Below are 18,203 nucleotides of genomic sequence, written 5' to 3' on the forward strand. Positions count from 1 at the left end.
TGTTATGGTGTGCGCCTGTAATCCCACCTACTTGGGAGGCTGAGGCAGGAGAAATCGCCTGAACCCGGAAAATGGAGTTTGCAGTGAGCCAAGGCCATGCCACTGCATTCCAGCCAGGGTGACAGAGCGAGACTCCATCTCAAAAAAAAAAAAAAAAAAAAAGAAATCTAATTTAGTCATTTAGGCCTTGATTTTATACCACTGACTTAGTTTGAAGGCTGCTATAAGAAACAGCCCTATGAAACTGGTATTTTTCTACTGCAAGTTGGCTACTTTAAGACAATTTTTCATTGCATTCTATCAAGGGATGTCTTATTATTATACCATTATATCAAGTGATGTTATAAATACTAAGAATCAGATTAAGGGCTCATATGTCCTTCTTTGTATTGACTGTTGAAAAGGTATGGGGCCAAATTTGTGGTTTGTCTGGAATTACATATTTTTGGGGGGTCTCTCTATTGTCCTCATATTTATCCTATCTAAATTTTCCATTGCCAAATTTCCTTACTTATTTTTAGTTTTATCCTATTGCTCATGTATTTTTATGAGTCTCCATAAGTCTATTTTGGAAAAAGGCAGAGTACTCATAATTTTAGTATATCTTTTAGCTTTATGTTGCCATAAACCTTTCATTATATACATGATCAACAACAGCAAATTATCTCACCTCAGTATTTAGTTTATTATTTTACAAACTGATTTATGATTGCTAACATGTAACTGAAGGTATACACTATTAGAACACAGTTTTCAGTAGAAAGTAGCACTGCCATTGAGTAAAAAAATGTTCTAACATTAGAGCAACATTCTTATACAAGTTTGCATGTTGTTTACTGAGGTCTAAAGCATGACTACACAAAAGGCTGAATAAAATTCAGATTCTTACATACACATAAAATTGTTTTATTGAGATGACAAAGTATATTTATTATGCCACCCAGAATATAATCCACTCTGATAACTGCCAGTTTATGCACTTGATGAAGTAACTCAGTACATAAATAGTAGCCACAACAGTTGCTGTGCATGAAAGTTCTTCTCTTCCAGATTGAAGAGTGTACAATCTAAAGCATTTTAAAACTTTAAATCCCTTATTAGCTTAAATATAATTTAAAATTTTAGTTTGCCTTACCTATAATTTGTCTGTACACTAGGTTACTAAGGGTGATATGATTACATATGTGGACACAAAATAATTTTAATGGAAAATGAAATTAGGTACTCAACAAAGATAAAGGGTAATGATCATGTACACTAACCGTATTTGAGATTAGTTTAAGCCTGGGGTAGCTATACTTATGTTTCACAGACCTGGAGAAGATAGTAAAAAAAGCTTTTATCAACATTGCTAAGGAACAGGTAAAAGCTAACATTAGGTAACTAAGAGGTGACATAAAAAAGACTGAATAAAATATCATGGAGGTTTCATAATAAGATTGGAAATTCAATAGACTAGGAGAAAAAAGATCCCAAAATATACATGCTCATTGGGAAAACACATAGTAAGAAAAAGGAGAGATCTCTATTTAATGATACAATAGTAGAGTTATAATTTCCTGTATAATGTAAATTTCAAGCATTTAAACATTTTCATTGAATTATAAAATACTATTTGGAAAAGAAAGAAAAACAGCACAACTGCAGATTACAGATGACTAAGATAGATGAATCATGAAAATGTGCCAGCAGAGATTTCTATCACACCTATCAGGGATACACAATTTCCAAGAATTTCAGAAGTATTTGGTGTTCCTATTAATGTAAATCCTGAAATAACACCTGAGTGAACTGTCTTCTAATTCTTCAACTGGATGGCTTTTTAGTGTAAAAGATGTTGAATACTGATTGGCTTTTTAATAATTTTATAGTATATGTCAGAAATACTGCACAGTCCCTATTTACATCTTTCTACAGTGGTTTTTAAAATGTTTTAAGAATAAAAAAACTTGCAAACTTTATTTGATTTTTCTGACGAAATAACTTTTTGGATTTAATTTCAATGAAACCGTTGATAACATTTCCCTCCCCAGCAATCTCTGGCAACGATCCCTCAGATTTTAAAGATTATGTATTATTACCTTTTAATACAAGTAGAATAACACTCAGGGAATTTACAACATTTGTTATTTTCAGTAAATACATTGGTTGAAGTTTGAAAGTCTATCCGTAGTAAACTTACATCTTTCAGGAGCTTGGTCAATGTGTTCTGGACAAAGCAGGAAGATGTGACTGAAATCCTGAAAGGAGCCGGCTCCTGCAGCACAAGGATAATGATACATCTGGGTACGTTTCTCTTCACAGCATTTGATAGTGGCCCCAAAGTGCTTACAAAATGCACATCGCTGAAAGGGGTAAAGGAGAGAAATCTCTTTATAAAACCTTGAAAAGGAATATTCAAATATAAGCTGGGAAGGTATAAAAAACTCTCTGTACATCACAAGTAAACAAATTGAACCTGCAAAATATTAAACAAAAGATTCGTTAAAAATAATAAAATCTACATTACTCAATTTAGTGCCTCGTGTGCTACGAACTCATCCTTCCATTCAAATTAGAAAGTTAGAATTTCGTTCCTTATATTTTCAAAAATAAATTGTGAAGCATTTTTGAAACAAAACCTAAAGATTTTTTTTTAAAGCAAATAGTAATATGGTTAAAGGGGCAGGTTTCTATATTGAGGATTATTATAAAGTTTTTAAATCCCACCAAAACTAGTAATAGGAACATATATTATTTATGAGACATATTACTATTTTTTACCCTGCCTAAAAATAAATACAAAATAAACTCATCAATTATAAGTTAACAGGGACACAAATGGTTAAAGACTCACAAAAAAAAACCAAAAACAAAACTACATACTTCAGTGTAGCAATCAACTTCAAATTTCTTAACAAAAGATGGAAATGTGGGGGAAAAAAATTAGTCATCTGGTATCTTTCCCATTTCAACCTGCCTCCATTATCTTGCAAGTGGTAAAACGCACAGAAATAAGCCCCAAAGAAGAGGGGCAGTCTAGGGCAAGTGAACACATAAGAAGTCAGAAGAAATTATGTAAAATGTTGCATTTACTTATTCAGTTTTCCCTTAGAATGATTCACAAACTCTTCCTCATTCTCCCAAGCCCATTTTGAGCACCATTTTCTTTGAAGAGAGTCGGATGGGCCCCGTACTATACAGTATTAAATCTCTCTGTGGGAAATGACTATCTAACATAAATTTTTGTTTACACCGTTACATGGTACCTACTTGCTTATGCCATTACATGATCAGTTTACCTTTTTCTCATCCTAATCCAAGATCCTTCAATTGAGGCACCATACTATCTTTGTATCCAAAGCACCAAAAATGCTGCTTCAAACAGGCCCTAATAGATAGGTGTTCCTATACATATACCAAAAAGACTTAACTTTTGGTGATCTTGTTTGTGAGTGTGGCTCATAAACAGCTTAGCTGAGATAACTGGAGCCTCACGTAGCAGAGACAGTTGGACCCTGCTAACATTACTGTGGATATCTTCACATGTTACTACACTGACTTTATATTCTGCTAATTAACCAGGGACTACAGTAGTTAAAATTATAATTGTTTTCAATGTTTTATGTGTAAATCTGTATCTCACATACTATCAAACTCTTCATCACTGTCATCAGTCTACTGCACTGAATCAATGTAACAAAGCTAAATGACTCCTGAGGGCTGAATCAGAAAGAAGAAAAGAAAGAGATACAAAACTTTGGCCGGCCTGGTGGCTCACACCTGTAATCCCGGCACTTTGGAAGGCCAAGGCGGGCGGATCACGAGGTCAGAAGATCGAGACCATCCTGGCTGACACAGTGAAACTCCATCTCTACTGAAAATACAAAAAATTAGCCGGACGTGGTGGCGGACACCTGTAGTCCCAGCTACTCAGGAGGCTGAAGCAGGAGAAGCTTCTAAATAACTCATAAACACTAATTACTGTTGTGACACTTTAATTTTATATAATATTTATAAGTATACAGAATAACATTTCAGTGCTATTTTGGCACTCAAGGGTATTAATGCATTAGAAACACAGAAAAAAATAAATATTTGTCTTCATTGATAAAGTGTAATAACCAGCTTTTACAAAACAGGTAATTTTTTATATTGTAACTCCCAAGGTATCTAAATATGTTTAGTGCATTAACAGAACCCAGAATTAACTGCAAATACAACACCTTGGTAGTCTAAATGTCCAAACAGAAAGGTCACGTAAATGTCGAAAGAAAAAGTACAATCTGTTGAAAAATGTTTATAACAGCTCATTAACATAACTAATTTCTGCTAAATTGTTAAAATCTAAAATCGCTTATTTTGATACCATATGGCAAGTTTTGCAGAAGCCTTTTGCACTAAAAATAATCTTGGCAGATAAAATATAATGAGAGGTAAGTATATAATAACAGAAAATAATTTAAATTGACCAGCTTCTCAATGTCTTTCTCATTTTAGAAACACCAATATGTTCTCTTAATCATATCTGCAATGAAAAATATTATATTAGCTAAACTATTATGAAAAGTACTGGAATATATCTAACATACTAATTTACAATATCATATAAAGATATCAGCGAATAAAAGAAGGAAAATAAAACATTACATTTAGGGGAACGCCTCAAACCAATATGTTACAATTAAATAGCTAATGAAGAGCACTCAGCATTAAAAGAAAATGTTTACTATATATACACAGTCTGGAATGTATTTTCCTACACCAAATAAAAAGTACTTGTAAAATCATAGACAATATCAAAGAATAGATTTCTACAGGGAACTTCTCAAATGTCAACACTCTTATACACTACACATAAAAGAAATCAAGCAAGTTAAAATATTAATAATATAATAAGTAATATATAATACATAAGTAACAATTACAAAGCAAATTAACATTTGGGGAGGAGGGATAAAGTAAACAGCTCTTGGCCGGGCATGGTGGCTCACGCTTTTAACACCAGCACTTTTGGAGGCTGAGGCAGGTGGATCATTTGAGCTCAGGAGTTCGAAACCAGCTTGGGCAACATGGTGAAACTCCATCTCTACAAAAAATACAATAATTAGGTAGGCATGGTGGCATGCACCTATAGTCCCAGCTACTCATGAGCCTGGGGTGGGAAAATTGCTTGAGCCCAGGAGGTTGAGGCTGCAGTGAGCTGTGATCACGCTACTGCACTCTAGCCTGGGCAACAAAAGTGAGAACCTGTCTATAAAAATTTAAAAAAAAAAAGCCCTTAAATGGTTTATCAACTAAATGGTTTATTTGAATCAATAATGAAAATTCCTAGACAGCATTTTTTCTTTTTACTTCTATTCATCATTAAAAAGACAGGGAGTAAGAAAAGGAAAAAAAATAACATGTTATAATAATATTTTCCCATATTAATCCAAGAACACAATAACAACAACAAAAACTCAGTGAGAACTCATATTACCAATTTTAAGAATGAGTCTGAGGAATTTTGAAAACTTTTAATAGATTGAAATAATCTGTCAAAATGTATCTATAAAACACAACAGAATGAACAAAATTTCTGAGATTAAAGTTGTATCATAAAAAAATACCAAGAAGTTAAATATTCCACAGTTCATTTAATTAATTATCCAGTATTTATTCTGTACCAACTATAGCAATGGTTTTAGGCTACGTGCTCTAATAAATAAGTATTGTAAGGCTCCCCATGCTCCAAATTTGTTTTTAATCTTCACCAATCTGTTTTCAGTGTTAGGCAACTAGGATTCTCCCAGGATGCAGTAATAAAGAACAAAGATGGAAAGCAAGAGAAAGAGGTAGAATGACATGAAAATCTGATCCAGAAGGTGCAACGTCTGTTTTACATGAGTACCAGAAAGGGAGAAAATAGGAGGGATTATAATCACCAAAATTCTAAAGGAAAAGTTATGTATATATCTAATAATAAAAGCTAACATTTAATTAAGCATAATCCTCATTCAACAGATGAGGGACCTAAAACCCAAAGAGTCATTATCACTGTTCCACTTATCTCTATATCCCTACAAAAATACTCACTCTTGATCTGTAACAATGCCTCCTTAAACTCCCTGAATGGCAGCTTCAGGTAAAAACTTCCCAGAAAGTTTGAAATAACAAGGATAAAAGGAAAATTCTTGGAGCCACATAAAAAAGAAAACAGATCATTACAAAAAAAGAAGAATCGGGCATCAGTTCTCATTACCAATACTGAATTAAAAAGAAACCCCCAAAAAATCATTATTTTCCTAGGTCTATAAAAAATTATTTAAAACCAAAATTTTAATGTCTGTTAAGCTAACATTCAAGTCCATGGATAACAAATGTAAATAGGTTAAATTCTCTAGTAAAAGGCAGCAACTTTCAAAATATGCAAAATATACTACTTAACACATACACATATTTTACATGTAACTATACTACAGACTTCATTTATGTATGTGTGTGTGTGTACACATATATAATATAAAATGAATGAAATACTTTGGATATTTGTCCCCGCCAAAATTTCATGTTGAAATGTAATCCCCGATGTTGGAGGTGGGGCCTTATGGGAGGTGTTTGGGTCATGGGGGCAAATCCCTCATGGCTTGGTGCTGTCCTTGCGATAACGAGTGAGTTCTCACAAGATCTGGTTGTTCAAAAGTGTATGGCATCTCCACCCGTCTCCTTTGCTCCTGTTCTTGCTATGTGAGATGCCTGCTCCCCCTTCTCCTTCCACCATTATTTCAAACTTTTTTTTAAAATTTATTATTTATTATTTTTTTTCTTTTTGAGACAGAGTTTCACTCTGTTGCCCAGGCTGGAGTGCAATGGCCCGATCTCGGCTCACTGCAACCTCCGCCCCCCAGGTTCAAGCGATTCTCCTGCCTCAGTCTCCTGAGTAGCTGGGATTACAGGCACCTGCTACCGCACCCAGCTAAATGATTTCAAACTTCTTGAAGCCCTCACCAGAAGCAGATGCCAGCACCACACTTCCTGTACTGTCTGCAGAATCATGAGCCAATTAAACCTCTTTTTGTTATCAATTACCCAGCGACAGGTATTTCTTTACAGCAACACAGGAACGGCTATATATATATATATATATATATATATATATATACTCATACATATGCACAATGCACAGTGACATACACAATTCAAAAACAGACTTGAGGGGAAAAAACACAAACGCTATCCAAAAAATGCAGGTACAGCAATAATTTCAAAGAAACAGAATTTAAACTAAAAAGCAGTGAACAAGTCAAAGATAATAATTCATAATAACGTAAGTTTTATGTTACAGTGTAAATTCCAAAAGAAGCCATAGTCATTAAAATTAATACACCTAATAAATATATGTCACATGTAGAAAGTAAAGCTGAGTAGAAATAACATGCATAGATTAGACTTTAACATAGCTCTCAAATCAGGATATTAAGTAGATATGAAATAAATAATAACAATGATCGGGTTTGATTCAAACAGACACATAAAATACACACAGATCTCTGAATTCCAAAAATAGAGAAAACATTCTATTCAAATGTACATAGAATTTTCAAAAAAAAATTCACTTGTATGGTCATAAAGAAATGTCCACATATTTTAAAAAGCAGGTATTTCCTAGGTTATATCCAGTAAAAGCAGATGCGTCCCTAGACCTAATACAATAAAAATTAGAAATTCTCAATATAAGGATAAACTTCCAAATCTATCCACTGGCAAAATTTAAAAGTCCTTTCTATATAACGGCAGAGTTTCAATCAAGAAGAAAAATCATGTATTATTTTTAAATGATTAAGAAACATCAAAAAAATCTCTGAGACGTGGCAAATGTGGTATTCAGAGGAAAAAAATATAGCTTCAAACATGCAAAACTGTAAGACTAAAGAATTACAATAAATAATGCCGGATTCAAAAATTAAGCCAATAAGAATCAACATATAATCCATGAGATTCGCAATCTAGGGAAGTAAACCCACCCTAATACTGTGTTTATTAAAATGCTGTTAATGAGATCCGAGGTTTAAACAACTGTTCACTTAGGAAAGTGAAATAAAGCTGACTGAAATAAAACCTAATCTATGAAATTATTCTGTATATGAATTGACCTGAAGTAATGAACAGTTCAGTGACTGACTCATGACTCTTGTTCTGGTCCAGGCTAATCATTCTAGTTGGCATACTATTAAACACACATTTCTGATTGAAACATCTGCTAAAAAAATAACATCAAACGACATTACAAAATCAAAATGGAGACTGCTAAGAGTAGGATTTTTCTCCTGCCAGTATCTTTCCTTTCTGCCACATCCTCCTCCCTGCTGCCACAGCAATCTTTCTAAAGGAATACAAATATATTCTGAATCACACGCAAACCCCTCAATACAGAATGTGTGGTAGGCAGTATTCTAAACTACCCGCATACCACCAACCCCACCAAATTTCCTACCCTAATACAGAGGCTGCAAATATGATGAAATATCATGGCAAGGATAATGCCATTAATATATTATATGGCAAAGGAATTCTGCAGATGTGATCAAAGCCACCAATCAACTGCCTTTCAATTAATCAAAAGGGAGATTTGCCTAATCTAATCAAATAACCTCTTTGAAAGCAGAGTTTTCTCCAGCTAGTAGCAAAAGGGAAATTCATAGCAAGGGAACATTTCAATACACTGTTGCTATCTTTGAAGATAAAAAGAGCCAGGAGCAAAAACCAAAGAGTGGCCTCTAGGAACTGAGAGTGACCCAAGCCAATAGGCAGTAAGAAAATGGTGAGCTCAGCAGGGTGTGGTGGCTCATGCCTGTAATCCCAGCACTTTGGGAGGCCAAGGCAGGCGGATCACAAGGTCATGAGATCGAGACCATCCTGGCTAACACGGTAAAACCCCGTTTCTACTAAAAATACAAAAAAAAAAGAAAAAAATTAGCCGGCGTGGTGGTGCACGCCTGTAATCCCGGCCACTTGGGAGGCTGAGGCACAAGAATCACTTGAACCCAGGAGGCAGAGGTTGCAGTGAGCCAAGACTGCACCACTGCACTCCAGCCTGTGCGACAGAGCAAGACTCTGTCTCAAAAAAAAAAGAAAAAGAAAATGGCGAGCTCAGCCCTACTACTGCATAGAACTGAATTCCTCCCACACCTGAGTGCACCAGAAGAGGATTCACCCCTGGAGCCTCCACCCAGGTAACACCTTGATTTGAATCTTGTGAGACCTTAAACAGAGAGCACAGTTGAGCCTGCCCTGAGTTCTGACCTAAGTAAATGGGTGCTGTTTTAAGATATTAAGTTTATGGTAATTGCTTTATAATAATATATAACAAATAGAGCAGCATTTCAAGGCCCTCCATGCTTTGGTCTCTGCCAAATCACTATTAGATTTTTAAGATTTTTTTTTACACATTATACTTACATTACACAATGTCTTAACACTATGAAGTAAAAATGTAAATATTTTAAACTCTGGCTTGGAAATGAGGAGGCAGAATCTCAGACATTTTCCTAAAATAAAATAGGAGAGCCAAGCTTTCTGAGTCCACAAAAGTGCCCTCTACCTATTGGGTCAAAGAAAAGTAATTTCTCTATTTGTAACAACATACATAAATTATAAACCCTGAAGAAATAGGTCCCTAATAGCTATAATCTTTAACATAACCATAAATAAAAACATGAATAAATCTGACTACATAAAAATGTAAAAACTTCTATGTGGTGAGAACACACATTACAGAAAAAAAAATCAAATGACAAAAAATAACCTCCAATTTGAATTACAAATATCTGGTATCCTGGATATATACAAATAAAGCATGTAAGTTATAAAAATGAGTATAATTTTAAAATAGACAAGGATATTTTACAGAATTTCATAATTTAAGGAAGACATAAAGTTAGCCAATAAACTATGGGTAATATGCAAGAATCAGTAAGCATTATTATTTGCCAGCAGCTAAGCCAAGTACTTTATAAGAATTACTTTATTCCCATCTATGCCAGGCACAGTGGCTCACGCATGTAATCCCAACACTTTGGAAGGCAGAGGTGGGTGGATCACCTGAGGTCAGGAGTTTTAGACCACCCTGGCCAACATGGTGAGACCCCGTTTCTATTAAAAATAGAAAAATTAGCTGGGCCTGGTGGCAGGCGCCTGTAATCCCAGCTACTTGGAAGGCTGAGGCAGGAGAATCAGTTGAACCCAGGAGGTAGAGGTTGCAGTGAGCTGAGATCATGCCACTGCACTCCAGCCTGGGCAACAGAGTGAGACTCCATCTCAAAAACAAAAACAAAAACAAAAAAAAGAAATTACTTTATTCCCATCTAACCACCACCGCTTTCGGTAGATATCACTATTTTTCATTTTACAAACGAAGCAGAGAGGTTAAATTTCCTTGTTCAAGTCCATAGAGTCAGGAAATGAAAAAGGAACTGAACTCAAGGAGTTCATAATTATTTATATACAAGTAATAAAGACAAATTCATCGACTATGGAAATGTACTGAGTATTTTGTCTGGTTTACATAATGGTTTTTATTTAGGTTGTAAGAAAATAACATATAACCAGGCACGGTGGCTCGTGCATGTAATCCCAGCACTTTGGGAGGCCAAGGCAGGCGGATCACTTGAGACCAGGAGTTCGAGACCAACCTGGCCAACATGGCGAAACCCCATTTCTACCAAAAAAAAAAAAATACAAAAATTAGCCAGGCGTGGTGGTGCACACCTGTAATCCTAGCTACTCGAGAGGCTGAGGCAGGAGAATCGCTTGAACCCGGGAGGTGGAGGTTGCAGTGAGCCAAGATTGCACCACTGCACTCCAGCCTGGGTGACAGAGCTGGACTTTGTCTCAAAAAAATAAAAAAGAAAGTAAGAAAAGAAAGTAACCACTTTGGGGTTAGAATCCATAAAATACTCTCAGTGTCAACCAAAAGAAATGTACTGCAGTGTTCACAGAACACAATTCATAATGACCTCAAATTGAAAGTCCTCAAAATGCCCAATGGTAAAATAAAGAAATTATAGTACTCTTAACAGCAGAATACTATATATCAATGAGAAAAATAAACGACTGGAAGGAACAATTTGGATTTATCTCACAAATATATACGTGAAAGATGACAGAAAACAGTACTTAGTAGCTCAATTATACAAAGTACAAAGCCAATTACGCAAAGTACAAACATAGGCAAGACTCACCTATGTTGTTACTAGATGATAGTGCATGTCTCTAGGGAGTCAGGAATAGTAACCAACAGGAGGCTTGAATGGAATGTCTGGGGCACTATTATTTGTTTCCTGATGTGATTTTGGTATACAGTTTCTAATGTTTTGGGTATTCCTAGAAATGTGTACCTATTATTCACTTGCTCTATATATAGCAAAGTGAATTTTATATATAATTCTTCAACATATTTTTAGAAAAATTAAGTTTTTTTTAGAAAACTAAGAGAATTTTAGATAAAAACTCAACTTTTAATGGAAAATATTTTCCTTTTTCTTTCTCACATGAAATCCTATATCAAGGTTAGTATCCTACCTGGCATCTCTCCAATACTGGGTTAACAGTTTTTCTTCTCAAAGTAACCTGTATTATATTCAGATGATATTAACTGAAATAATCAGATAGATGAATGCACCATAAAGCTAATTCTAAGATATCTGTCCTTAGCCAAAAGCAGAAAAGGGATACACATAACTTCCACATAAAACATCCACCCCCATTTTTTTGGTTATTCTTAAAAGCTCATAATGTATACAATGATAAAATTTATTGTTTCAAATTAGGGTTTATTAATTTAACATGTTTATTAAATATTAATTTAAATTAATTTTTATTAATTTAAAATATTAAATTATTAAATTATTAAATATTATTTAATTAATATTAATTTAAACATGTTTGCTTAACACAACTTTAAAGTTAATAAGAAAACACTGCATATTACAGAAGAGTTAAATACTTCAAAAAGTGGGAAAAAATTTAAAAGCTTTCATTTGAGTAGGAGTAAACACAGACACACTAAGAATCTAGTTGGATACACTTAAATCATGTCTTTTAAGAACATAAGAACAGATTATTTGCTTCCTCTTTAGTCCAAAACATTGGTGTAATTTTAGTCCAAATTTGAAACTAACAGAAGAATATTCAGCTTCTTAAAAGTTTTATTTCAAGAACAGTAAAAGAACTTCTGGTCTTACAAACATTACACAGATAAAACGAGTTTCTCCAAACAGATGTATGTAAAAATCTAGTACATATACCCCCAAGTTGAGTCAATAAGGTGAACCAGATTCTGGTTGAATGGAATCCTTGAAATATAACTTTGGTGAACAAACTGTTTGTGTTTTCCACTTTTCTTAAAAAAGAAGTGATAAAGCAGATTTCCAGTACCTGCCAGCTGACAAAATGTTACTTACCAGGTAAAAACCACTACCAAAAATCAGAATCACAGAAGGGCTATCAGTAAAATTATTAATGCCACAAATTAACATGATGTTAACAGCTGAATTATGCATCAAAAGAGTATTTATATAATCACAGCAAATAACTCAAATCTTTTACATCACTAGTAAACTCAAAAAAGATAGCAAAAAGCAACAACATTAAATTTCATTATTGATCTACTATCTTTAACTATTTAATACTAGTACACTTAGTTTTGATTACTTTGAAATTGAAACAAAAACAATAATCTTTTCTTCTTTTAACGACCTTTTCAGTTATAGGAAAGATATTAAAAGAAAATATACAACTATAGCTTAGCTACAGGTATAAAATTGTTTTAAAGATATGTAATTGTGCTACTGAATTAAACTGAAAACATAAATATCAACTCATGATTTTGAAAAAAAAAATCTTTTTTATGTTTGGTTTTAGTAAAAGGAGAGACAAATAAGTCAGAAGAACAGAAAATACAGAAATAGGCAAACTTTCCCATATTCAATTAGTTTTTGACCAAGGGGCCAAGATAATTCAAGAGAGCAATAAATAATCTTTTAGAATGATTTTGGAACTGCCAAATAATTCATATGGAAAACAAAGAAACATGAATTTTATCTCGTATTCTCTTATCATGTGTAATTTAACCATAAATGGATTTTTTAAACCTACAAGTAACACTGCGGCAAGCAAAGATTTTTTAATAAAGCACAAAGAGCATAATTTTTTCAACTTACAAAAAATTAACAAATAACAAATGTCATCAATATGAAACCCTCTGCTGTTCAATAAACATTGCTAAATAAATGAAAACAAGTCACACATTAGGCAAAAATATTTATAAAATGCATCTCCAATAACTGACTTGTGTGAATAATATATAAAAAAAATCTTACAACTCAAGAAGATGACAAGCAAATCAACTGGAAAAAAATGGTGGTAGAGACAAAATACTTTAACAGACGTGTCACCAAAGATACACAAACGGCAAAAAAACACATAAAAAGAGCCTCAATCTAATTAATCATCAGAGAATGCAAAATCAAACCCACAATAAATTGTCACTAAATGCCAACCAGATGGCTAAAATTTAGAAACAGTGGCAATATCCAGTGCTGGCAACAATGTACAACAAATGGAACTCTCAGATCTCTAGAAATGGAAAAGTATACAGACACTTTTTAAGAAACTGTGAAACTGTTTTCCAAAGTTAAGAATATTATTTCCAACAAGTCAGAAATTCCAGTCCTAGGTATTTACCCAAGAAACATGAAAAGATTCATCTACAATGAAGCATGTTACATAAATGCTCACAGCAGCTTTATATACTGGCCAAAAATTGAACGAAACTTAACTGTAAGCTAGTGAATGGACCAATGTCAAAACGATTATGCTAAGCAAAAAAAAGGCAGACGGAAAAGATTCTATACTGTATGGTTCCATTCATATATTAGTCTAGAAAAGGCAAAACTATAGGAAAGCAACAGATCGGTGATTGCCAGGAGCTGGAGTGGGAGGTAGGCAGTAACTTCAAAAGGTCATAAGCGAATTTATGGGTAAAGGGTCTATTCTGTATCTTGACTATGATGGTAATTACATGACTGTTCATATTTACCAAATCACATTCAATACACACCTTAGAAAGGGTGAATTATAGTGTATGCAAAATATACCTTAACAAAACAATGACTCTCACACATAAATTTATTTATTTATTGGGTAACAGCATAGGGACTAATATCAGAATAACGTTCTTAAAATGTCTCAAATCTGAAGAAAATGTAAAAGCTAACTAATTGAAGTTACCTGTAAATAACAAAAACTGGCTGGAATGGAAGGACATTTTACCCTTGGAAAAAAAGTGGAATATCATTGGCTAAAATCTATATTTAAATGGAGTTTCAGCCTGGGCGCGATGGCTCCTGCCTGCAATCCCAGCACTCTGGAAGGCCGGGGAAGGTGGACCACCTAAGGCCAGGATTTTGAGAGCAGCCTAGCCAACATGGCGAAACCCCACCTCTACTAAAAATACAAAAATTAGCTGGGTGTGGTGGTGGGCACCTTATAGTCCCAGCTACTTGAGAGGCTGAGGCACGAGAATCGCTTGAACCTGGGAGGTGGAGGTGGCTGTGAGCTGAGATCGCGCCATTGCACTCCAGCCTGGGCGACAGAGACCCTGTCTCAAAAGAAAAGAAAAGAAAATTCTACAACTAATAAGTATAGTAATTTCAATGAAAATTTTAGTGGATGGGCTTAACAAGAGATTGGTAGAAAATTGGTCCATCTCCTTGAAAATACATGAATAGTGTATCTATTCTGAGGAACTAAAAGTAAAAACACTGGGAAGAAAACGAACAGACCCTCAGTAATCTACAAAATATCAAATATACTAACATTCATGTAATTAGAGTTACAGAGGAAGAGGAGAGAGAGATGAGACAGAAAAAGAATAAGAAATAAAAGTCAAGCTTTTCACAAATTTGGTGAAAAATATCAACTTACACTTTCAAGAAGCTCAGCAACCCCCGAGCAGGATGAATACAAAGAAAACCACACCTAGGCACATCATAGTCAGACTGCTGAAAACCAAAGATAAAGAGAAAATCCTGAAAGCAGCCAGAGAATATCAAAACATTATTATATACATGGGAATAATGATACTACTGACACCACACCTGACTTCTCATTAGAAACCATGGAAGACAGGAAAAAATGCAACATCTTTTAAATGCTTGAAGAAGAAAAACATAATCATCCTAGAACTCTATATTCAGGGAAAAATAGGCAAAAATGAATGCAGACTTCCACTTCCAGACAAAATGCAGAAAATGTACTTTTCCCTGTTCTTCCCACTAAATACAGCTTTAAAAACCCTTGGCCGTGATACATAAGACAAACAAAGGAAGACAACAAAATGTAGAGAGACGGCAGACCAATTAGGGCTTCAGGTGCCAAGAAACACAAGAGGATGAATTCCCTAGGTTTCCTTTCTGACTCATATATACAAGAAAAGTTGCTAGAGAAGCAGACAACTCAGAAACACCAACAGGCACACACATACGTAAAACTCCAAGAAAATTCTGCTGTCTCTTGTCAAAAAAGCAGGGAAGCGGCAGGCTACCAAGAAAAAAAAACTCACAGACAACAACCAACCAGTTTAAGCCAAAGGGTACAAATAAAACCCCAAGCCATATACCTTTTGCAAAGACTTAAAAGGAGGACATAGCCATTCCCCACTCCTACCCACAGACAACATGATACCACAGCAGGCCAAGTGGGGACACAGGACACTCATACCCACTGAGCAGTAACGTGGCTTCCTCCCTCTAGAGTGTGGGTGGAAAAAAAGTGGGGAGCCTGAGTTCAACACCCACCCAATGATAAGGACATATCCCTATCCCTCCCTCTACAGAGATATGACAGGAGAGGCCTACTGGAGAATCCAAACTCAAAGCACTGCCCAGTGATAACTTAACCACCCCTCCATCCCAGTGTCAGTGGAGGCCAAGTGAAAAGCAGGAACCTTTTGAGCCAGGGTGGCATTCACAAAGGTATAATGCAAGTCCAGAGTTTTCATTCCAACTCAGCATTTACTAGGTGTACGTCTCCATCAATGAGTCAACAAAGGCCTACTATGAAACTGGAATCTTCACATACACCTGGGAGTAGTAACACGGCTGTGCCCCACCTCCACCACAAAAGCAAAGTTTCAGATAAATCCTACTAAAAGGGGGGATTTAAATAAAATGCAGAGCTTCAAAACACAACACTTAAAATGCAAATGATTCAATCAAATATAACATGTCATACCATACTAAGAACCAGGAAAATATGAACAAGAATTTGAAAATATAGTCAAAAGGTGCAAACCATGAGAATTTATAGATGTCATAATTATCTATCAAAGATTTTAAACTATATATTATAAAACTGCTTCAACAAGCAATTACAGCTGGACACAGTGGCTCACGCCTGTAATCCCAGCACTTTGGGAGGCAGAGGTGGTTGGATCTTTTGAGGTCAGGAGTTCGAGACCAGCCTGGCCAACATTGTGAAACCCCATCTGTACTAAAAATACAAAAATTAGCCAGGCATGGTGGTTCACGCCGTGATTCCAGCTACTCGGGAGGCTGAGGCATGAGAATCACTTGAACCCAGGAAGCAGAGGTTGCAGTGAGCTGAGATCATTCTACTGCATTCCAAACTGGGCAACAGAGCAAGAGTCCACCTCAAACAAAAAAAAAAAAGAAGCAATTACAAACATAATTTTGAAACAAAGGAAACAATACAAAGTTTCGCAAAGAAATCAAGAAAGAAACAAATACCAAGTTGAAAATTAAAAAAATATGCTAGCAATAATAAAATACAAACTAAGCTGAACAACAAAATGGGAGAGATTACCCAACCTAGAGAAGAAAATGAACTGATTAAAAAAAAAAAAAAAAAAAAAAAAAAAAAACAGTGGCCAGGTGCGGTCGCTCAGGCCTGTAATCCTAGCACTTTGGGAGGCCAAGATGGGTGCATCACCTCAGGTGAGGAGTTCAAGACCAGCCTGGCCAACATGGCAAATCCCTGTCTCTAATAAAAATACAAAAGTTAGCTGGGCATGGTGGCACACACTTATAATTCCAACTACTCAGGAGGCTGAGGAAGGAGAATCACTTAGACCCAGGGGCGGAGGCTGCAGTGAGCTGAGATCGTACCACTTCACTCCAGCCTGGGCAAAAGAGCAAAACTCTGACAATAAATAAACAAATAAATATATATATATATATTTTTAAAAAGGCATTAAAGACACTTGTGGGACTATAATAAATGATGCAACATTCCTGTCACTGGAATCTCAGAAAAGGAACATGATGCAGCTGAACAATTATTCGAAGACCCACAGATTCAAGAAATTGAATAAATCCTAAGAGGATACACAAATAAATCAATGCTAATATATATCATAAACTTCTGAAAACTAATGACTAAACTTAAAAACCTTGAGATAAATAAGAGAAATGACACCTTATCCACAGATGAAAAACAACTCAAATGACAGCAGATTTCTCACCTGAAACGATGGAGGCCAGAACAAAGCAGCATAACATTTTTGCAAGTCCTAAAAGAACTGACAACAAAGAATTCTACATCCAGCAAAAACATCCATTAGTAATGAAAGGGAAATCAAGAAATTGTGAGATGAATGAGAACTAAAAATTAGTCATGAGACAAAACCACACCAAAAGAATAGTGAGAAAAGTTATTGAACCAGAAAGGAGAATGATAAAAAGAAGGATTCTCAGAACATCCTGAAGGAAGAAAGAACAAACAAATAGTAAAAATATGGGCAATAAAACAGGCTTTACTGTTCCTTGAGTTTCCAAAATAATGTTTTACAATTGAAGCAAAAATTGTTACATGATGCAAAAGCTATGGTGGGTAATACTGTTGATGCATTTCCAAAACTGAAGGCAGCTGGCACCAATCTGGTTGTCACATTCTCGACTGGCATTACAACTACAGTAAAAATAATGTAGAGTATCATTGAGAATATCACTGATGAAGCAGCAAAAATCTTTAATGTTTTAAGTCTTGATCCATGAATACACATCTTTTAATTATCTATGTGACAAAACGAGAAATAAAGCGTAAAATAATTGTAACACCATAGTTTTTCTTGAGGAAAGAATTTGTGATCATGTGATTTATAAACTGAAATAACTGCTTTTTTCATGGAACACTGTTTTTACATGTAAGAACAACTAAGAAAC

General features: G+C 34.9%; 1 protein-coding gene across 4 annotated transcripts in view; it reads right to left on the reverse strand.

Moving 5' to 3' along the window:
• LOC134757216 (histone-lysine N-methyltransferase 2C-like) overlaps positions 1 to 18,203 on the reverse strand; it is a 77,789-nt gene that overhangs the window by 19,363 nt on the left and 40,223 nt on the right. For 2 of the 4 annotated variants that reach the window (XR_010130901.1, XM_063698379.1), the window contains exon 3: positions 2,183 to 2,257. Coding sequence is in view for 2 of the 4 variants with exons in the window: in XM_063698380.1 (XP_063554450.1) it covers positions 2,183 to 2,438 (256 nt within the window). In the remaining 2 variants the exon portion in view is untranslated. Of the gene's footprint in view, positions 1 to 2,182; positions 2,474 to 6,057; positions 6,169 to 18,203 lie in introns of those variants that run through there. The other 2 variants (XM_063698381.1, XM_063698380.1) reach the window with 2 other exon arrangements.

Source organism: Gorilla gorilla, chromosome 16 (assembly GCF_029281585.2).
Source record: "Gorilla gorilla gorilla isolate KB3781 chromosome 16, NHGRI_mGorGor1-v2.1_pri, whole genome shotgun sequence".
Lineage (NCBI taxonomy): Eukaryota > Metazoa > Chordata > Mammalia > Primates > Hominidae > Gorilla > Gorilla gorilla.